Genomic DNA, 14,630 nt, shown 5'->3' with positions numbered 1-14,630 from the left:
ACCTTTCCTCACTTTGGTTAGCCAGTACCTTAGCTCATTTTACTTCCAAAGTACATAAACTTAAACTACATTCTCTATGACTTCCATACCTTATTTTAATATTTTTAATCTCACTTCATTCAACTACATATTATTACCTTTGTTGGTTTCTTTTTCTTTTCACCTGTTCTTCTTCTTATTCTTGAGTTCCCATTTCCAGTTCTCTCCTGGGTTGGATTATAAATCAAGGACCTCCATTATTACCTGTCTCTCCACCACTCTTTTCCTGCTTCCAATATTTCTTCTATCCTCTCTTCTCTATACTCTCCTTATTCCCATATGCTTCCTTTGTCTCCTATAAACAAGGTCATTATGACTACACTTCAAATAGCATTATCATTCCTATCAACTTTCGTATTTCAGCAGCTATGATTTTTACACACATTATACTGTATTTATTTATAGGTAACAAGTGCACAAGCCACAGGTTGCTCCTAACCAAATTCTAAACTAACCCTGTCACTAACCGAGTTTTCCAGTAAACAATTTTGTCCCTAACAGTAAACTAATCATCACTATTAGTAATTTTGTCACCAACAGTAACCTAGCCCTCCTTATAAGTAGTTCTGACAAAGACAGTAATAAGTATTAAGGTCACTGCATGATATAACCAAACTCTAACCTAACCTTGTGACTAGCAGTGGTCTCTGGTGAACCAGAATCTAACCTGTCGCTAAAAGAAACCATCCCTTGGAGGCGTTCAGACAAACAGTAATGTCTGTCCACACTGCAGCTAGACCATTTGCATTCGTTATATTGGCAGCCATGTTAAAACTATCATCCATCAACGTGCTGGGCAGAGAACAGTAGAGTGAGGAGTGAGAGGGAAGATGGTGTGACATCATGTTGTTACAATGACAAATACCCATGTTTATGAAGAGTGCTTCACCATTATAAATACTGTACATTTAACTCCCGTTCTGCCATCCATTCATCCCAAAGGACTCTAAGTAATTCAGGGATGTGCACAGTTGGATAATAGACTACTTCCTTTTGCCTTTCTTTGACCACAGTTATTTGTAACCTATAAAAGAATTCAAAATAGGATGAACCCATCTTAAACTCTCCTCCACCAACGAAGGTTACTTGGTTAATTTTGGATATGCATCATGATTTTACTTGGTGTGTGTTCTATCAACATATTCTTGCAGTAAAAGTCATTGCTGTCCATCTATCACCATAACATGTATTTGCCACAATGTATATTCATTAGACAGCTATTGCTCCTTACACAGTTTTGTAAAATGTTTGAAATATAAAGTACAATGAAATCTCTCCAAATGACCACCCCTTTAACCAGACCATCTTCTTCTATGGCTCTTTTCCTCCAGAACAGAATTATTATTTTATTAGGCTAATGTATTTTTTTATCTCTGTAAGACGATCATCCCATTTCCCAACTGATTAACACTAATTTTACACATAAAATGTCCTGTGCAGTACCTTGAAGATGACCACCTTCGTCTCACAACCCCAGTACAGGAAACTACGTGTGCACGTACACAGTTATAACAATGGTTTTACATGTGGCACCCTGTAATTCCATTCATTCATCCTAATGGTACTGTACTTTCAACAACTCATCTGCTGTACACAGATTCAAGGCCGCTAGAAAACATCCCCATTGTAAGAACTAGACCTGCAGCTACTTTGTGTTAAACCCTTAGCAGTAGGTCATTGACTATGAGCAACCTGCTCTTCTCCTGTAAATGTGTGGGAGCAGGTAATAAGCTACTGTACTTTGTGTTAAGATCTTAAGAAATGCACTACTAATTGTTTTGTCTTCAGGTGAGAGCAAGTAGTCATGTCAAAGAGAAAAATGCACGTTATTTCCCTAGAAGAAAATGTTCCAAGGTTAAACAAAGTGAAAAAGGACAATCAGAATGTCATTTAGAGAATCAATTTAATTGTGGGAAATGCCAAATTCTCAATACAGTTGCAATTCATGACCATTACTTGAAGGAGGAAGAAAATGCAAATAAAGAAAATACTGTGGTGACCATATGAAACTGTAAATGACATATTATATTATAATAATGTATAATTTCTAATCATTAGATTGAAAGTTATAAGCCTGGATTTAGCATCAAATCTCTCTGCAATTTTCTTATGGAGCTAGGGCTTATGTCTCTGTTAATGGTGATTCGTCCATCAGATGGAGATGTTAAGCCTTGAGCAGACATGTTGGTGTTATTTGACTGGAGTAGACTGTGTGGTGATAGTGGGTTTCACCCTCTCTCTACATCATCATCATCATAATCTCACACAGAGAGACACAGATTGTCTGTGGACATCAAACAGAAAGACCGGCACAAGGCGAGCAGGACATGCCTTGGCACTAAAAGCCATACGTTAAATTAAATTGGTGAAGCTGAGGCCAGATTGGAAATAATTCAGTTCTGGTTCATTAAGAGGATGTAAACCTTATTTTAAAGACTGCTGAAAAACTTTCATTAACTTCTTGATCTGATCTGGATTGAAGTTGTTGAATATGTTACTCCAGTGGTGTAAGAGCAGATATTTATTTTTATTACTAGAGAAGAGAGAGTAGAACAGATGGGTTTAGCACTTAATTGTCTCTTGCCCTGACAGAAATGAAAGGGAATTTGTTAAGAAAATGGGACACAGTGAAAGCCCTTTAAGCTGATGAGATGAAAAAAGGCCAGGCCATAAATTTTTCTCTTAATTGAGTGATCGCCTTTAAGGGGAATGTCAGACTAGTTACTACTACTACTACAGTGCACATAATAGCGCTTTACGTCGCAGACAGATCTTATAGCAATGACAGAACAGGAATGCGAAGGAAATGACGTGGCCTTTACGAAGGTACAGCCCCAGCTTTTGCCCGGTGTGAATCAATAAGTGAAACCACGGAAAACCATCTTCAGGACAACCGACAGTGGGGTTCAAACCCACTATCTCCTGAATGCAATCTGACAGTTACGTGACCCAAACCGCGCAGCTACTCTCTCCGTGATATAACAAAAATCCTATACAGAATTTGTTAGAATATATTATACGACACCTGGCTAAACGACTGTACAAAAATCAGTCTACACTACACAAATTTTTAAAAATAAATCTCACAAGAAAAGATCAAGACACATCTACCATAACTACAGACACATCTGCCATAACTACAGAACACTATCTCTGACATCCCACACCAGCAAAGTAATGCATTACATCATCCTAGAGACAATCAAAGCATATCTAATGGCACAAATACCACCAGAGCAGGTTGATTTAATGCCTAAACTGTTTAACAGATACTGAATAGCTGCCATCATCCGAAAGGGCAGAGAATTCAAGGTTTCATCGATTATAACAATGTATTTTGACTATAAAAAGTGGCATAAAATGTGGATGATACTTGCTGAAATGGGAACACCACTCTAGCTTTCACAGCCATGTAAGGGTAATTTTGTCCACTAACTTACTTCCTCTCTCAAAAAATACTGTGGATCAAAACTGTAAACTCATAACAATTTCTTTGCTGCACCTTGACGCTATTTCTTGCACTATACCACCACCCTACGGGAATATACATCCTAAGCAATATGGATAGGCTACCTAAAATGGCCCACCTGCTCCAAGTTATTTTCTATCTGCTGTTCCATATTTCTCAGGTTCTTTCCCACCCAATATAATTTTAGTCTTGGAAATACTGATTTTTATATGATACATATTGCATTTCTTTCCTAGTTCCAAGACATTAGATTGCCAGTTTCCAACACGAACTGCCAACCAAGTCGACAACACAAGCGAAATTGCTTACTAAATATTCACCCAACCATTTAAAACTTTCTTGTAAATAATTCACGTAGGCTACATACAATAAGGGTCACTTAACTATGTCAAGTAGCTTACTAGGAACCGTGAATATATTTTACTAACAATGCTCATTGCAGTCTGATTGTGAACAAAGTATTTGTTGACTGTTATCTCCCACCTCTGACCACGTAATCCTGCAAAATGGTCAACTATGATATGACAACGGGAATCCACACCATAAATCTTTTTATTTTATCTTCAATCTGTTTTACTTCACCCCGACACAGATCAGTCTTATGGCGTCGATGGGAGAGGAAAAGGAAGTGGCTGTGGCCTTAATTAAGGTACAGCTTGCTTGGTGTGAAAATGGGAAACTACAGAAAACCATCTTCAGGGCTGCTGACAGTGCAGTTCAAACCCACTTTCTCCCCAAATACAAGTTCACAGCTGTGTGCCTCTAACCGAATGGCCAACTCGCTCGGTAAAAGCCAAGAAATTAAATGAAATGAATGTTAAACTGGTAGTAATTCTTGTAATATTTTCTTTCCATAGATTTGCTTGTTGTACTTTTGTTGTTTGCTTGTTTGTTTGTTTGTTTGTTGTTGTTGGGTAATTATGTTAACTTTACTTTATTATTACATTACTGTAAGTGACCATTGCCACCTGGATGTTTCCCATTTGCAATGTTTTTGTTAATAATAATAATAATAATAATTGACATCAGCTAAGTAAACAGCCTAGTGGTTTTTCTTTCTACTAATTCATTAAGGCTGAGCTGAGTGTTCTGGACTGTAATGAACTGGCTCTCCAACACTGATCCAAGCTCAGTCCGGTGATATCTTAAACTGTTCAAATATCCTGGCCTTGAGTCAATAAATCTCCCAGCACCTCAGCATCTTCAAAAAGTGTAAAAGCAGTTAGCAGGATGCAACACCAATAACACTACAGTATTTTTATTGGTTTTGCATCGCACCTACTCAGACAACTCTTACAGCAATAACGGGATAGGACAAGACTAGGATTGAGAAGGAAGCAACCGTGGCCTTAAATAATGTACAGCCCCAGCATTTGCCTCATGTGAAAATGGGACACCACAGAAAACCATCTTCAGGGGTTGCTGACAGGGGGATTCAAATGCATCCTAACAGCTACATGGCCCAAACCGTACAGTCAAGTCACTCTGTGAACATATTAACTATGAACATTAACCCTGATAAATATTTCCCCTTTTCCCAAAAAACACATGCGAGGAGGAGAAAAATTAACAGTAATTCCCACTGAATCTGAAAAGCCAGTTTCAGACCTGGTTCTTATGAACATAAAGTAATGGAAGGACAAAGATTATATTTAATTCCAAAATATTATGGGATGATGCCCTACTTAGAAACTGTAGAAATGTTCTTAATCACACCAGAAGAAAATAAAAAAAGGAAATGTAACAGCTTGAAATATCCTCGTATTAAAACAATGGCTATGCGTATGGTATTCAATTATGACAAAGTTATTTCTATACTGGAACAGGAGTTACCCACAATAATCAAATGTACACAGAAAGGCATTAGTACGCATTCTTAATGAAAATCTTGCTAGTTAGAGGTTATACAACCAAGAACTACAAGGATGGATACATGAATGGAACATCGATTGTCAACTAAATATTTTGGGTTCGCACTCTCTTTATATCTACTCCTCTTAACTGCTAGCCCAAATGACAGATCTTAAGCAGTTTACTGATAACAGAATTTGTACATCAGACCTTTGGAGTTTGTATGATTAAAAAACAAGAGGAAAACCAACTTCTTAGCTCAACTACTGTTATGTCCAGAAATGGTCCCAATTTTATTTTACATCCATGAACTGGGCAGAGATGGACTAAATGGTTTTAAATCCACCTCTCTACACAACTTTGAGAGCGCTGAACTATCACATTAAAATTTTGAAAGTGAATGTGTGCAGGAACCCGAAGAACAAAGTTAATCGTAATCTATAATATAATAATATCTAATCTATAATATAGCAGCATAATAAGTGCAATAAACAAGTACTGATAGGTGGAAATCCTTTCCTATTTCTAATTGAACAAAGTTAATCCCGGGCTGAGTGGCTCAAATGGTTGAGGCGCTGGCCTTCTGACCCCAACTTGGCAGGTTCGAACCTGGCTCTGTCCAGTGGTATTTGAAGGTGCTCAAATACCTCAGCCTCGTGTTGGTAGATTTAGTGGCACGTAAAAGAACTCCTGCGGGACAAAATTCTGGCACCTCGGCATCTCCGAAAACCGTAAAAGTAGTTAGTGGGACATAAAGCCAATAACATTATTATTAATAATAAAGTTCAACAAAAACACAAAATTCTGAAAGGAAAAGTCCAAGATACCTAAAAAAAATTAACATTTGAACCAAAGGACACCAATATTCAATCAATCAATATAATAGGCTTCAAATTATTAACATTTGAACTAAAGGACACCAATATTCAATCCACAAATCAATCAATCAATATAATAGCCTACATAAAATTATTTCACCTTCTTAACATCAAATATATTTAATTCTGGTAATCTTACTTACCATGTTCTCCCGGCTATTAGGTAAAACTGCCTGATTACGAGGAGAATCCATGCAATTACCACCATTGCCTTCTGCCATCACTTAAGAGGTGAAGAAACCTATCTGTAGTATTAGAAATTCACAGAAAAAAAAAAAATGAAAATCTCTCTGAAAACAGTAAAAAAAAAATTGTAGGCTTAGTTAGTAGGATGTAAAATGAATAACATTATTTTAAGTGAAAATCAAGAAATGGGGTTAGACGATCTATGTAAAAGCAAAGAGTGGAATAAGAGCATATTAACGAAACTCATATTCTCAGGAATTGCATAAAAACCCTATAATTATTCATCCTTACAATTAAAACAGATTACATGAATTATTAACATGGGCCAATTCGAGCCCAGATCGCCACACGGGGCAACTAATAGACACTACACACTAATGTAGGACCCTCTGTAATTTTACAAAAAAACACATGACACTAGGCTACTTGCTTCATCAATGATTTGCATTTAGTGCTGCTGCCTAGGCAAGGTGGCAGATTGCCTATCAATTTTTACCTAGCCTTTTCCAAAGAACTTGGAAATTTTGCAAACATTTTCAGCAGAACTAGAGTAACGGGACCTCAAGGATTATTACATAAAATGTTACTTTAAATGCTGCTATTCTCACCTTAAAATGATTGTGGAAGAGATGTGTTCAATACGCTTGCCAGGGACCAACCCAACTGCCCCCAGAAATACATTTACTTTCATAACCAAAAATACTGTTTTAGACGCCGTACTCCTTTGCTTACAACGGTGATTGGTTCACGTATGGAAGAGGATGACGTGATAGACACCTAGCATTCCCTATGGGAATCAACATCTATATCACCTGATGGCCAAGCAGGCATCAATTTTTGATAAGGAGACAAAGTCTCTCAGAGTGCATTGGCACTGCCGGTGGCTTCAAGTAACCTACGCAGTGGCCTCCACGGTATGCTCTAGCCATGCGTCTTGGAAGGTGTGCTAGGTACCAACTGATAAGCCCAACCCAGCACACGAGGGCAAAACGCTGGCAACCAGGTATGAGTTAGCTGGAAAATTTATAATGTCCAATAATGGACCATTTTTACTGGTATTACCTAGGATGAGGCCGAGATTTTGTTACCAACCATTGCAGAAGAAAAAAAATGAAGTGGCCAGGGAAGTTTAAAAGTCTGCGGCACATACTGTCCGCCCGGCAAGAATAGTTCAATAGTTCTAACCTATCTTTGCACATCTAGGCCAATCTTTGTCATGAGAACAGTGGCCCCTTTGGGGCCACACTCCCTTCGAGAGGCTCTTTTCTATCGCCGTGGCGCATACTGTCCGCACGGCAAGAAAAAAAAGTATAGCCATATCAAATCAACAACCAACAGTTGGCAGATTTGTCGTTCCTCTCAGCGCTTCAAGTGCGACAGTCAACGTATGTGCGCCACATAGTGGTGGCTCGTGTTACTAAACCTTGAGGCCCCTTTACTATAGTTTTGCCACATTTTCCTTGATAAATTATTACATTCCCTTACTCCTCATTCTATAAATGAATATCTGCCCCAATTTACCCTTTTGAATTAACAACTTTATCTTCATATTATGATCTTTCCTACTTTTAAAAGCTTTGCTCAAGCATACTGATCTCTTTACGTCATCCCACACCATGTCCCCAATGACAGCTCAGAACATACCACTTAGTAGAGAATCTCATCTCCTTGCTCCCAAGTTTTCCCAGCCTAAATTAGCAAAATTTTTGTAACACTACTCCTTTGTTGGAAAATGCCAAGAACAAATCATGCTGCTATCCTTTGGATCTTTTCCAGTTTTCGTATCAAGTATGCCTAGTTTGGGTCCCATACACTGGAACCATAGGCCTACTCTAATTGGGATCTTATCAGACACTTATAAGCCCTCTCCTTTACATCCTTACTACAATCCCTAAATACCCCCATAATCATGAAGCAATCTCTAACCTTTCTTTTTTTTTTTTTTTGCTAGTTGCTTTACGTCGCACCGGCACAGATAGGTCTTATGGCGACGATGGGACAGGGAAGGGCTAGGAGTGGGAAGGAAGCGGCCGTGGCCTTAATTAAGGTACAGCCCCAGCATTTGCCTGGTGTTAAAATGGGAAACCATGGAAAACCATTTTCAGGGCTGCCGACAGTGGGGTTCGAACCTACAATCTCCCGAATACTGGATACTGGCCGCACTTAAGCGACTGCAGCTATCTAGCTCTAACCTTTCATTACAATCTCAATTACCCCAATGAAGATCACCTAGGTACTTACAGTGATCTCCATGACATACTATCATCCCATCAACACAGTAATTAAAACTGCAAGGACTTTCCCTCTTGGTGAAACTTACAACCTGACTTTTCATCCTGTTCACCATCATATCAATGTCCACTGTCTATTTCCAAAAATTGTCTAGGTCTTCCTGGAATCACTCACAATCCTGTAACTTATTTATTACGCTATACATTACACATCAACTCCCTTAATCATTACACAAGCAGATAACACTTCACCAACTCAATTCTCAGAGTTCTATTTTCTATTTATATAGCCACACATTCAACCACTATTTTGTCTAGTGCAATAGCACTAATTTCTGTCAGTAATCTCCCATGATCTGTTCTATCAACAGGTTTGGATAAGCAAATAGCGATACAGTCCTTTTTACCTGCTGAATCTAAAATATCTGCTATATTCTGCTGGAATCCTACAAGTTGAGCCTGTGGAATAACCTTTCCTAAACACACCTGTCTTCTACCAAACCAGTTCGTAATTTCGCAAATGTGTCTAATATAATCGGAAAAGATGCTTTCCCAGAGTTTACTAACATGTCAAACTTACTGGCCTGTAATCAGGGCCGGATTAAGGAGGGGGGCTAAAGGGGTTGCAGCCCCGGGCCCCGCGTGCCAAGGCCCTTGGACGAACCTAAAATTGTATAAAAAGGCCTGCTGCTCCAACTCCGTGCAGGTATATGAATATTTACGCTCGCAAAATATCGAACACACACTCTTCCTTCCTTCTTCTTATCAGCTGCCTGCGTTAGTATTTCATCACTGCTAGAAACAATTACCATCCGGAGACACAAATCCTCGCTATTTACGCACTGTAATTGTTGTAAAGTTTATTGTTGACAAAAATTTAATTGGCTGCTTGTGAGTACGGGCAGAGGGGGAAGGGGAAGAGGTCTAGGAAGTGTGCGGGAGGGGACAGGGGAAGCACGGTGGAATGCGTATGCTATACTTTCATCTTTGCATCAGGAAGAGAACTTTCAGTTCATCTCTGATTATTGAGTCATTCGTAAGTTACAACTGCAATGTTCTTGTAAAATGGATAGAAAATATCCTAGTGGTGCCAAAAATCGTGTTCTGTTTTGTATGTCTATTTGATAGTGATGATGAGACAAATATAAAATATGTTTTGGCATTATGAAATATTAATAAGAAAAATAGAGAAAAATTGTAGTCTAACTATTTCAACACTTCCCTATTCATCAATTTAAGTGGAAGTAGTTCTATAACGACTTCAGTATGCTAGTCTTATGTGATGTTATGAAGAAGGAGCCCCACATTTTTAAATAGCCCAGGGCCCCCAAACACCTTAATCCAGCACAGACTGTAATTACCAGTACAGTATCTGCTTTATGTTTAAATCACTTTTCCTTGTACACTAGGGCTACTATTGCAACTCTCAATACATTTGTTATCATTCTTTCATGCAAACAGTAATCAAGTAAGTATTTCGCATATGACAATATATCCCCAAAAATCTTACCAATCCCTGCTGTTTTACTGACTTTCAACTTTTGTATCTTTTTGTAAATGTCTTCATCATCATAGGCAAATTCAATAATTCGTCAGTATTAGTCTCATTCTCAATCTGAACATTATTTTTATTATTTTTGTATCCAACTACCTTTAAATACTGCTGACAGAATACTTTTGCTTTCTGTAGGTCCTCACATATATAGTACACTCCCCTGGTTCATTAATGATCCCTGGGATATCATTCCTGGAAACTGTTTCTGGCTTAAAAGTATCAATACATATCCTTACATTGCTTAGGTAAACTAAGACAGTATTTCTTATTTACTAAAAGCCTTCTTCCAAAAAGAAAACAAAAAAGGAACTCTCATACATCAAGTCAACGCGAGGCTATAATCGAGAAGTGATTAGCGAGGATCAAGCTTGCATAACACAAAGAGAGTCGCATACGTTGCGTTATATTATCACCAAAACCTCCTATCTCCTTTGACAACAAACGCCACCGTAATTAAAAATTACATGGTGCAATTCTAACCTTACTTCCTAACCTACAAGAACTCCCAACAACCCTAACCACAAAACTACACAGGCTTACCATCAAAGAAAACACCTTTCAGCTACAAAGGCGACGATATATTTCTTTATTATTTCATCTAACGTGCAATAGAGCTTTCCACTACAAACTAAACCATATCTGTAGCACTAAAGCATATGAATGGGGATGAAATTAAAATACACCATTATTCAAAGCCATTATCGTTCCCTAACAAAACTTATGTCTAACGTCTTTGGCTCAGCTGACTCAGATCGTTGCCTGCGAGCGTTGCCTACGAGATATGCAAGGCCGGGAAGTGTGCGCTAGTTCTCAGCAAAAAAACCGTCCACAACCAGGTTCGTAGTACCGCCGCCAGATGTCTCGACATCTTGCTATAGTTTTCATGTGCTGTAGTGTATTAACATATGGAGACAAGTGTTTTTAATACGTTTACTTATAGATTTCACTTACCGTTAGTGTTCAAATGAACTCGAAGTAAATTTCATATACTCTATAAAATATGGTATATCGTACTGTAAGTCCAATTCGTAAAAACAAAAAAAGGGAGAATAATTGGAGTTTTCAATCATTTCCAGCCGATCCAGTTTTAAAGGAGAAGTGGATAATTGCTACATCCGGACGGGGGTAAGGGGGCAAATTAGGTTCGCTTTGGTCGCCTGGGACGTCATCCAGAGTCTGTAATTTACATTTTAAATATTGACACTTCAGATTAAGGGTTACAGATTCATTCGATCACTTCACTGCTTCCGACTACCGCATCAAAAGACACCAATTAGGCCTATGTTGGCTTTTCGAATCGAAGAAAACTAGAATAACACTCCTCACTAAAGATCCCCCTGTGGGTGGGGGCGGTAAAATAACACCCACGCTATCCACAGCCTATCGTAAGAGGCGACTAAAAGGGGCCCCAGAGGCTCTGAACTTTGGAGCGTGGGTTAGCGACCACGGGAACCTTAGCTGAATCCTGGCATTGCTTCCACTTACGTGTGCTAGGCTCCTCACTTTCATCTATCCTATCCGACTCCTCTTGGTCAACTCTTGTTTTTTTCAACCCCCACGGTATTAGGTTCCCCAGGCCTAGGGATCCTTTCATTTTCACGTGGTCCTTGTCTTCCTTTGGCCGATATCTTCACTTTTTGAAGTGTCGGATCCGTTCATTTTTTCCCTCACATTAGTGTTATATAGGACGGTTGCCCAGTTGTACTTCCCCTTAAAACAATAATCACCACCAACACCACTACAACCAGCACCACCTCATTGAAGGAAACCTCCATTACGAAGCCATGAATTCAACATGCGTGGAGGAAACGTTAGGATCCCTTATCATAGATGAAATGGCTATCAAGCCCAGAGTACACTATGATCGTAATCCTGATCAGCAACAGTTCTGGAAATAGGCCTACTTGATGAGACGCTCGAAGGTAAGCTAACTAATCAATTCGCGATTATTCTATTTTCTTTCAGATGTACTATTTTTAATAGGCCTAAAATATCTGGAAGTTATTTGCTATTGGTTTTACGTCGCACCGACACAGATAAGTCTTATGGCGACGATGGGATAGGAAAGGGCTAGGAGTGTGAAGGAATCGGCCGTGGCCTTAATTAAGGTACAGCCACAGAATTTGTCTGGTGTGAAAATGGAAAACCACGGAAAACCATCTTCAGGGCTGCCGACAGTAGGATTCGAACCCACTATCTCCCCAATGCAAGCTCACAGCTGCGCGCTCCTAACCGCATCTTACATGCTATTGATATTAAGAATGACACCATACCTTTTCAGAAAAACCTGTCACTCTGGAGTTGTCTTCCTTGGCCATGATATGTGGTTATCTCGTAGGAGTTGCGGAAGAAAATTCCAACTGTCAATCATGCTTGGGACAGATATCCTCGGCCACTACTGACAGTCCATTGATGTGCCTCATTAGGATGAAAGATCGTGGAGTATTACGCTACCCCTCAAAAGAATTTGTTTACTTCCTGAAAAATATGTTGAATTTTACGCGTCACTCATTACGTTATATGGGAAATACGAATTTAGATTAAAAACTTCACGTTTTTTTTTTGTTCCAAAGTTCATTGAAGGTATTCAAATGTGACGAGTGTGATCAGAGGGTACTGACTGCAACTCTCATTACAAAACTTTTAAAACCAATACTCTACAATGAAGCTCATACAATTAATTACAGATGCTCATGACTTGCATAAGAACTTCAGGACAAAGCCTTTAAGATGGAAGATCTTAAAAATGTGAGTGATACGAGCAGTGGTCATGGTAAGTCATTTTTAATGTATTACTTTTATTAATTATCACACTTGACTTCGCCTAAAATAATTCCAAATACCACTTAAATTTGCCTTACTTTACATCCAACCACTCGAAATCACATTTAGGTGCTCCTAACTTCATTATTTGTAGATTTTTACGTCTTTAGAAACCAACATGTACTATTAATTGAATGTATTTCGCGCGAGCAGCATAGCAAGATGTCGAGACCTCTAGCGGACGTTCGTAAAACTACTTGCGACCCGCATTTCTATCGGTCCACTTCCCGGCCTTGTATATCTCGTAGCAAGACCGACTACAATATATATATATATACATTGTAGTCGGTCTTTTATATATATATATACATTGTAGTCGGTCTTGCTCGTAGGCAACGCTGCGAGATATACCGTTGCCTACGAAATACACAAGGCCGGGAAAAACAGCACACTACACTCGTCCTCGAGATACTTCCGGCAAGTGCAGCTAGAGTTCTCTTTACTGATCTGTCTCGCCTAAGGTCTGTCTAGGGAGGTGTGGTCACGCTACCACAATCCTTTGCGGTGGCGGCCATATTGGGTCTTATATATCGTTGTTATGTGGGCGTGCCCGATGTAATGATGTGAGTTATTACTTGTATTTTGAGAGAAAATGGGATACTGTGCCGCACCAAATTGTCAAAATAAGACAACTGACGGAATTAGAGTGTATCGCTTCCTGAGAGATAAGCAAAGGAGAGCTCAGTGGGTACAAAACTGTAGGCGTGACAAATGGCAATCTACAGATAATTCCGTCTTGCGCGCGGTTAGTGAAGTTATACATTCGTATTATTCCTGAATAATAATACGTTTATATGAACGATGTTTTATATTTATAGGTCTTATTATGTATTTTCTTCTAGCATAATTTTGAAGAATCGCAATTTGAACTAAAGGGGGCACATGAACGTGAACTACTCAAGTGGAATTCCATTCCATAAATTTTCAACGTCCCTAATCCACCCAAGTCTTTGACATATAATAGGAAACCTCCCAAAAAAGAGAATTGTTTTTCAAAACAAGCAAGAAAAGTAACAGGAAATGTGTAATAGTAGTACTGATGTTTATGAAAATTTCCTTTTCATGTGTCCGGCTCCATGGCTAAATGGTTAGCGTGCTGGCCTTTGGTCACAGGGGTCCCGGGTTCGATTCCCGGCAAGGTCTGGAATTTTAACCGTAATTGGTTAATTTCGCTGGCCTATCACTTCAAACTAACCATTTGTGTCCAGCTTGCCATCATTACAATAAAAATTGTGAATAGCAGTCTTATACGGTACTGTAGTTATTATTTACAGCTATATTTCATTCATCTTAAATACTCTATGGAGTACATTATATGGCTGGACAAGTACCTAAAAATCACAACACTCGCACTAACCAACTACTGTAATTTAACGTACCGTAGCCTAACAAAATATCCTAATATAATCCCTAAAATAGCCTAACCTAGGTTAACTCAACTTAATAGTGACTGAATTTCTATTTCTTATGGAATCTTGTCTACCAATGGCTTTAATTTTCTTAACCATTATTATTATTATTATTATTATTATTATTATTATTATTATTATTATTATTATTATTACCGAGCGAGTTGGCCGTGCGGTCAGGGGCACGCG

The 14,630-nt window shown here is 38.7% G+C and overlaps 1 protein-coding gene across 10 annotated transcripts in view; it reads right to left on the bottom strand.

The window, feature by feature from the left end:
- Positions 1 to 10,996, bottom strand: part of Pex14 (peroxin 14) — a 103,078-nt gene extending 92,082 nt beyond the window's left edge. For 2 of the 10 annotated variants that reach the window (XM_067141538.2, XM_067141545.2), the window contains exons 1-2: positions 10,750 to 10,996; positions 6,381 to 6,482 (exon numbers count right to left, since the gene is read on the bottom strand). In XM_067141538.2, the coding sequence (XP_066997639.2) occupies positions 6,381 to 6,458 (78 nt within the window). In that variant the 5' untranslated portion in view covers positions 6,459 to 6,482; positions 10,750 to 10,996. Of the gene's footprint in view, positions 1 to 137; positions 335 to 6,380; positions 6,528 to 10,164; positions 10,187 to 10,305; positions 10,666 to 10,749 lie in introns of those variants that run through there. The other 8 variants (XM_067141544.2, XM_068226297.1, XM_067141541.2 and 5 more) reach the window with 8 other exon arrangements.
- Positions 10,997 to 14,630: the final 3,634 nt, after the last annotated feature.

Source organism: Anabrus simplex, chromosome 2 (assembly GCF_040414725.1).
Source record: "Anabrus simplex isolate iqAnaSimp1 chromosome 2, ASM4041472v1, whole genome shotgun sequence".
NCBI classification, from domain to species: domain Eukaryota; kingdom Metazoa; phylum Arthropoda; class Insecta; order Orthoptera; family Tettigoniidae; genus Anabrus; species Anabrus simplex.
This window is presented reverse-complemented; position numbering and strand designations above follow the sequence as displayed.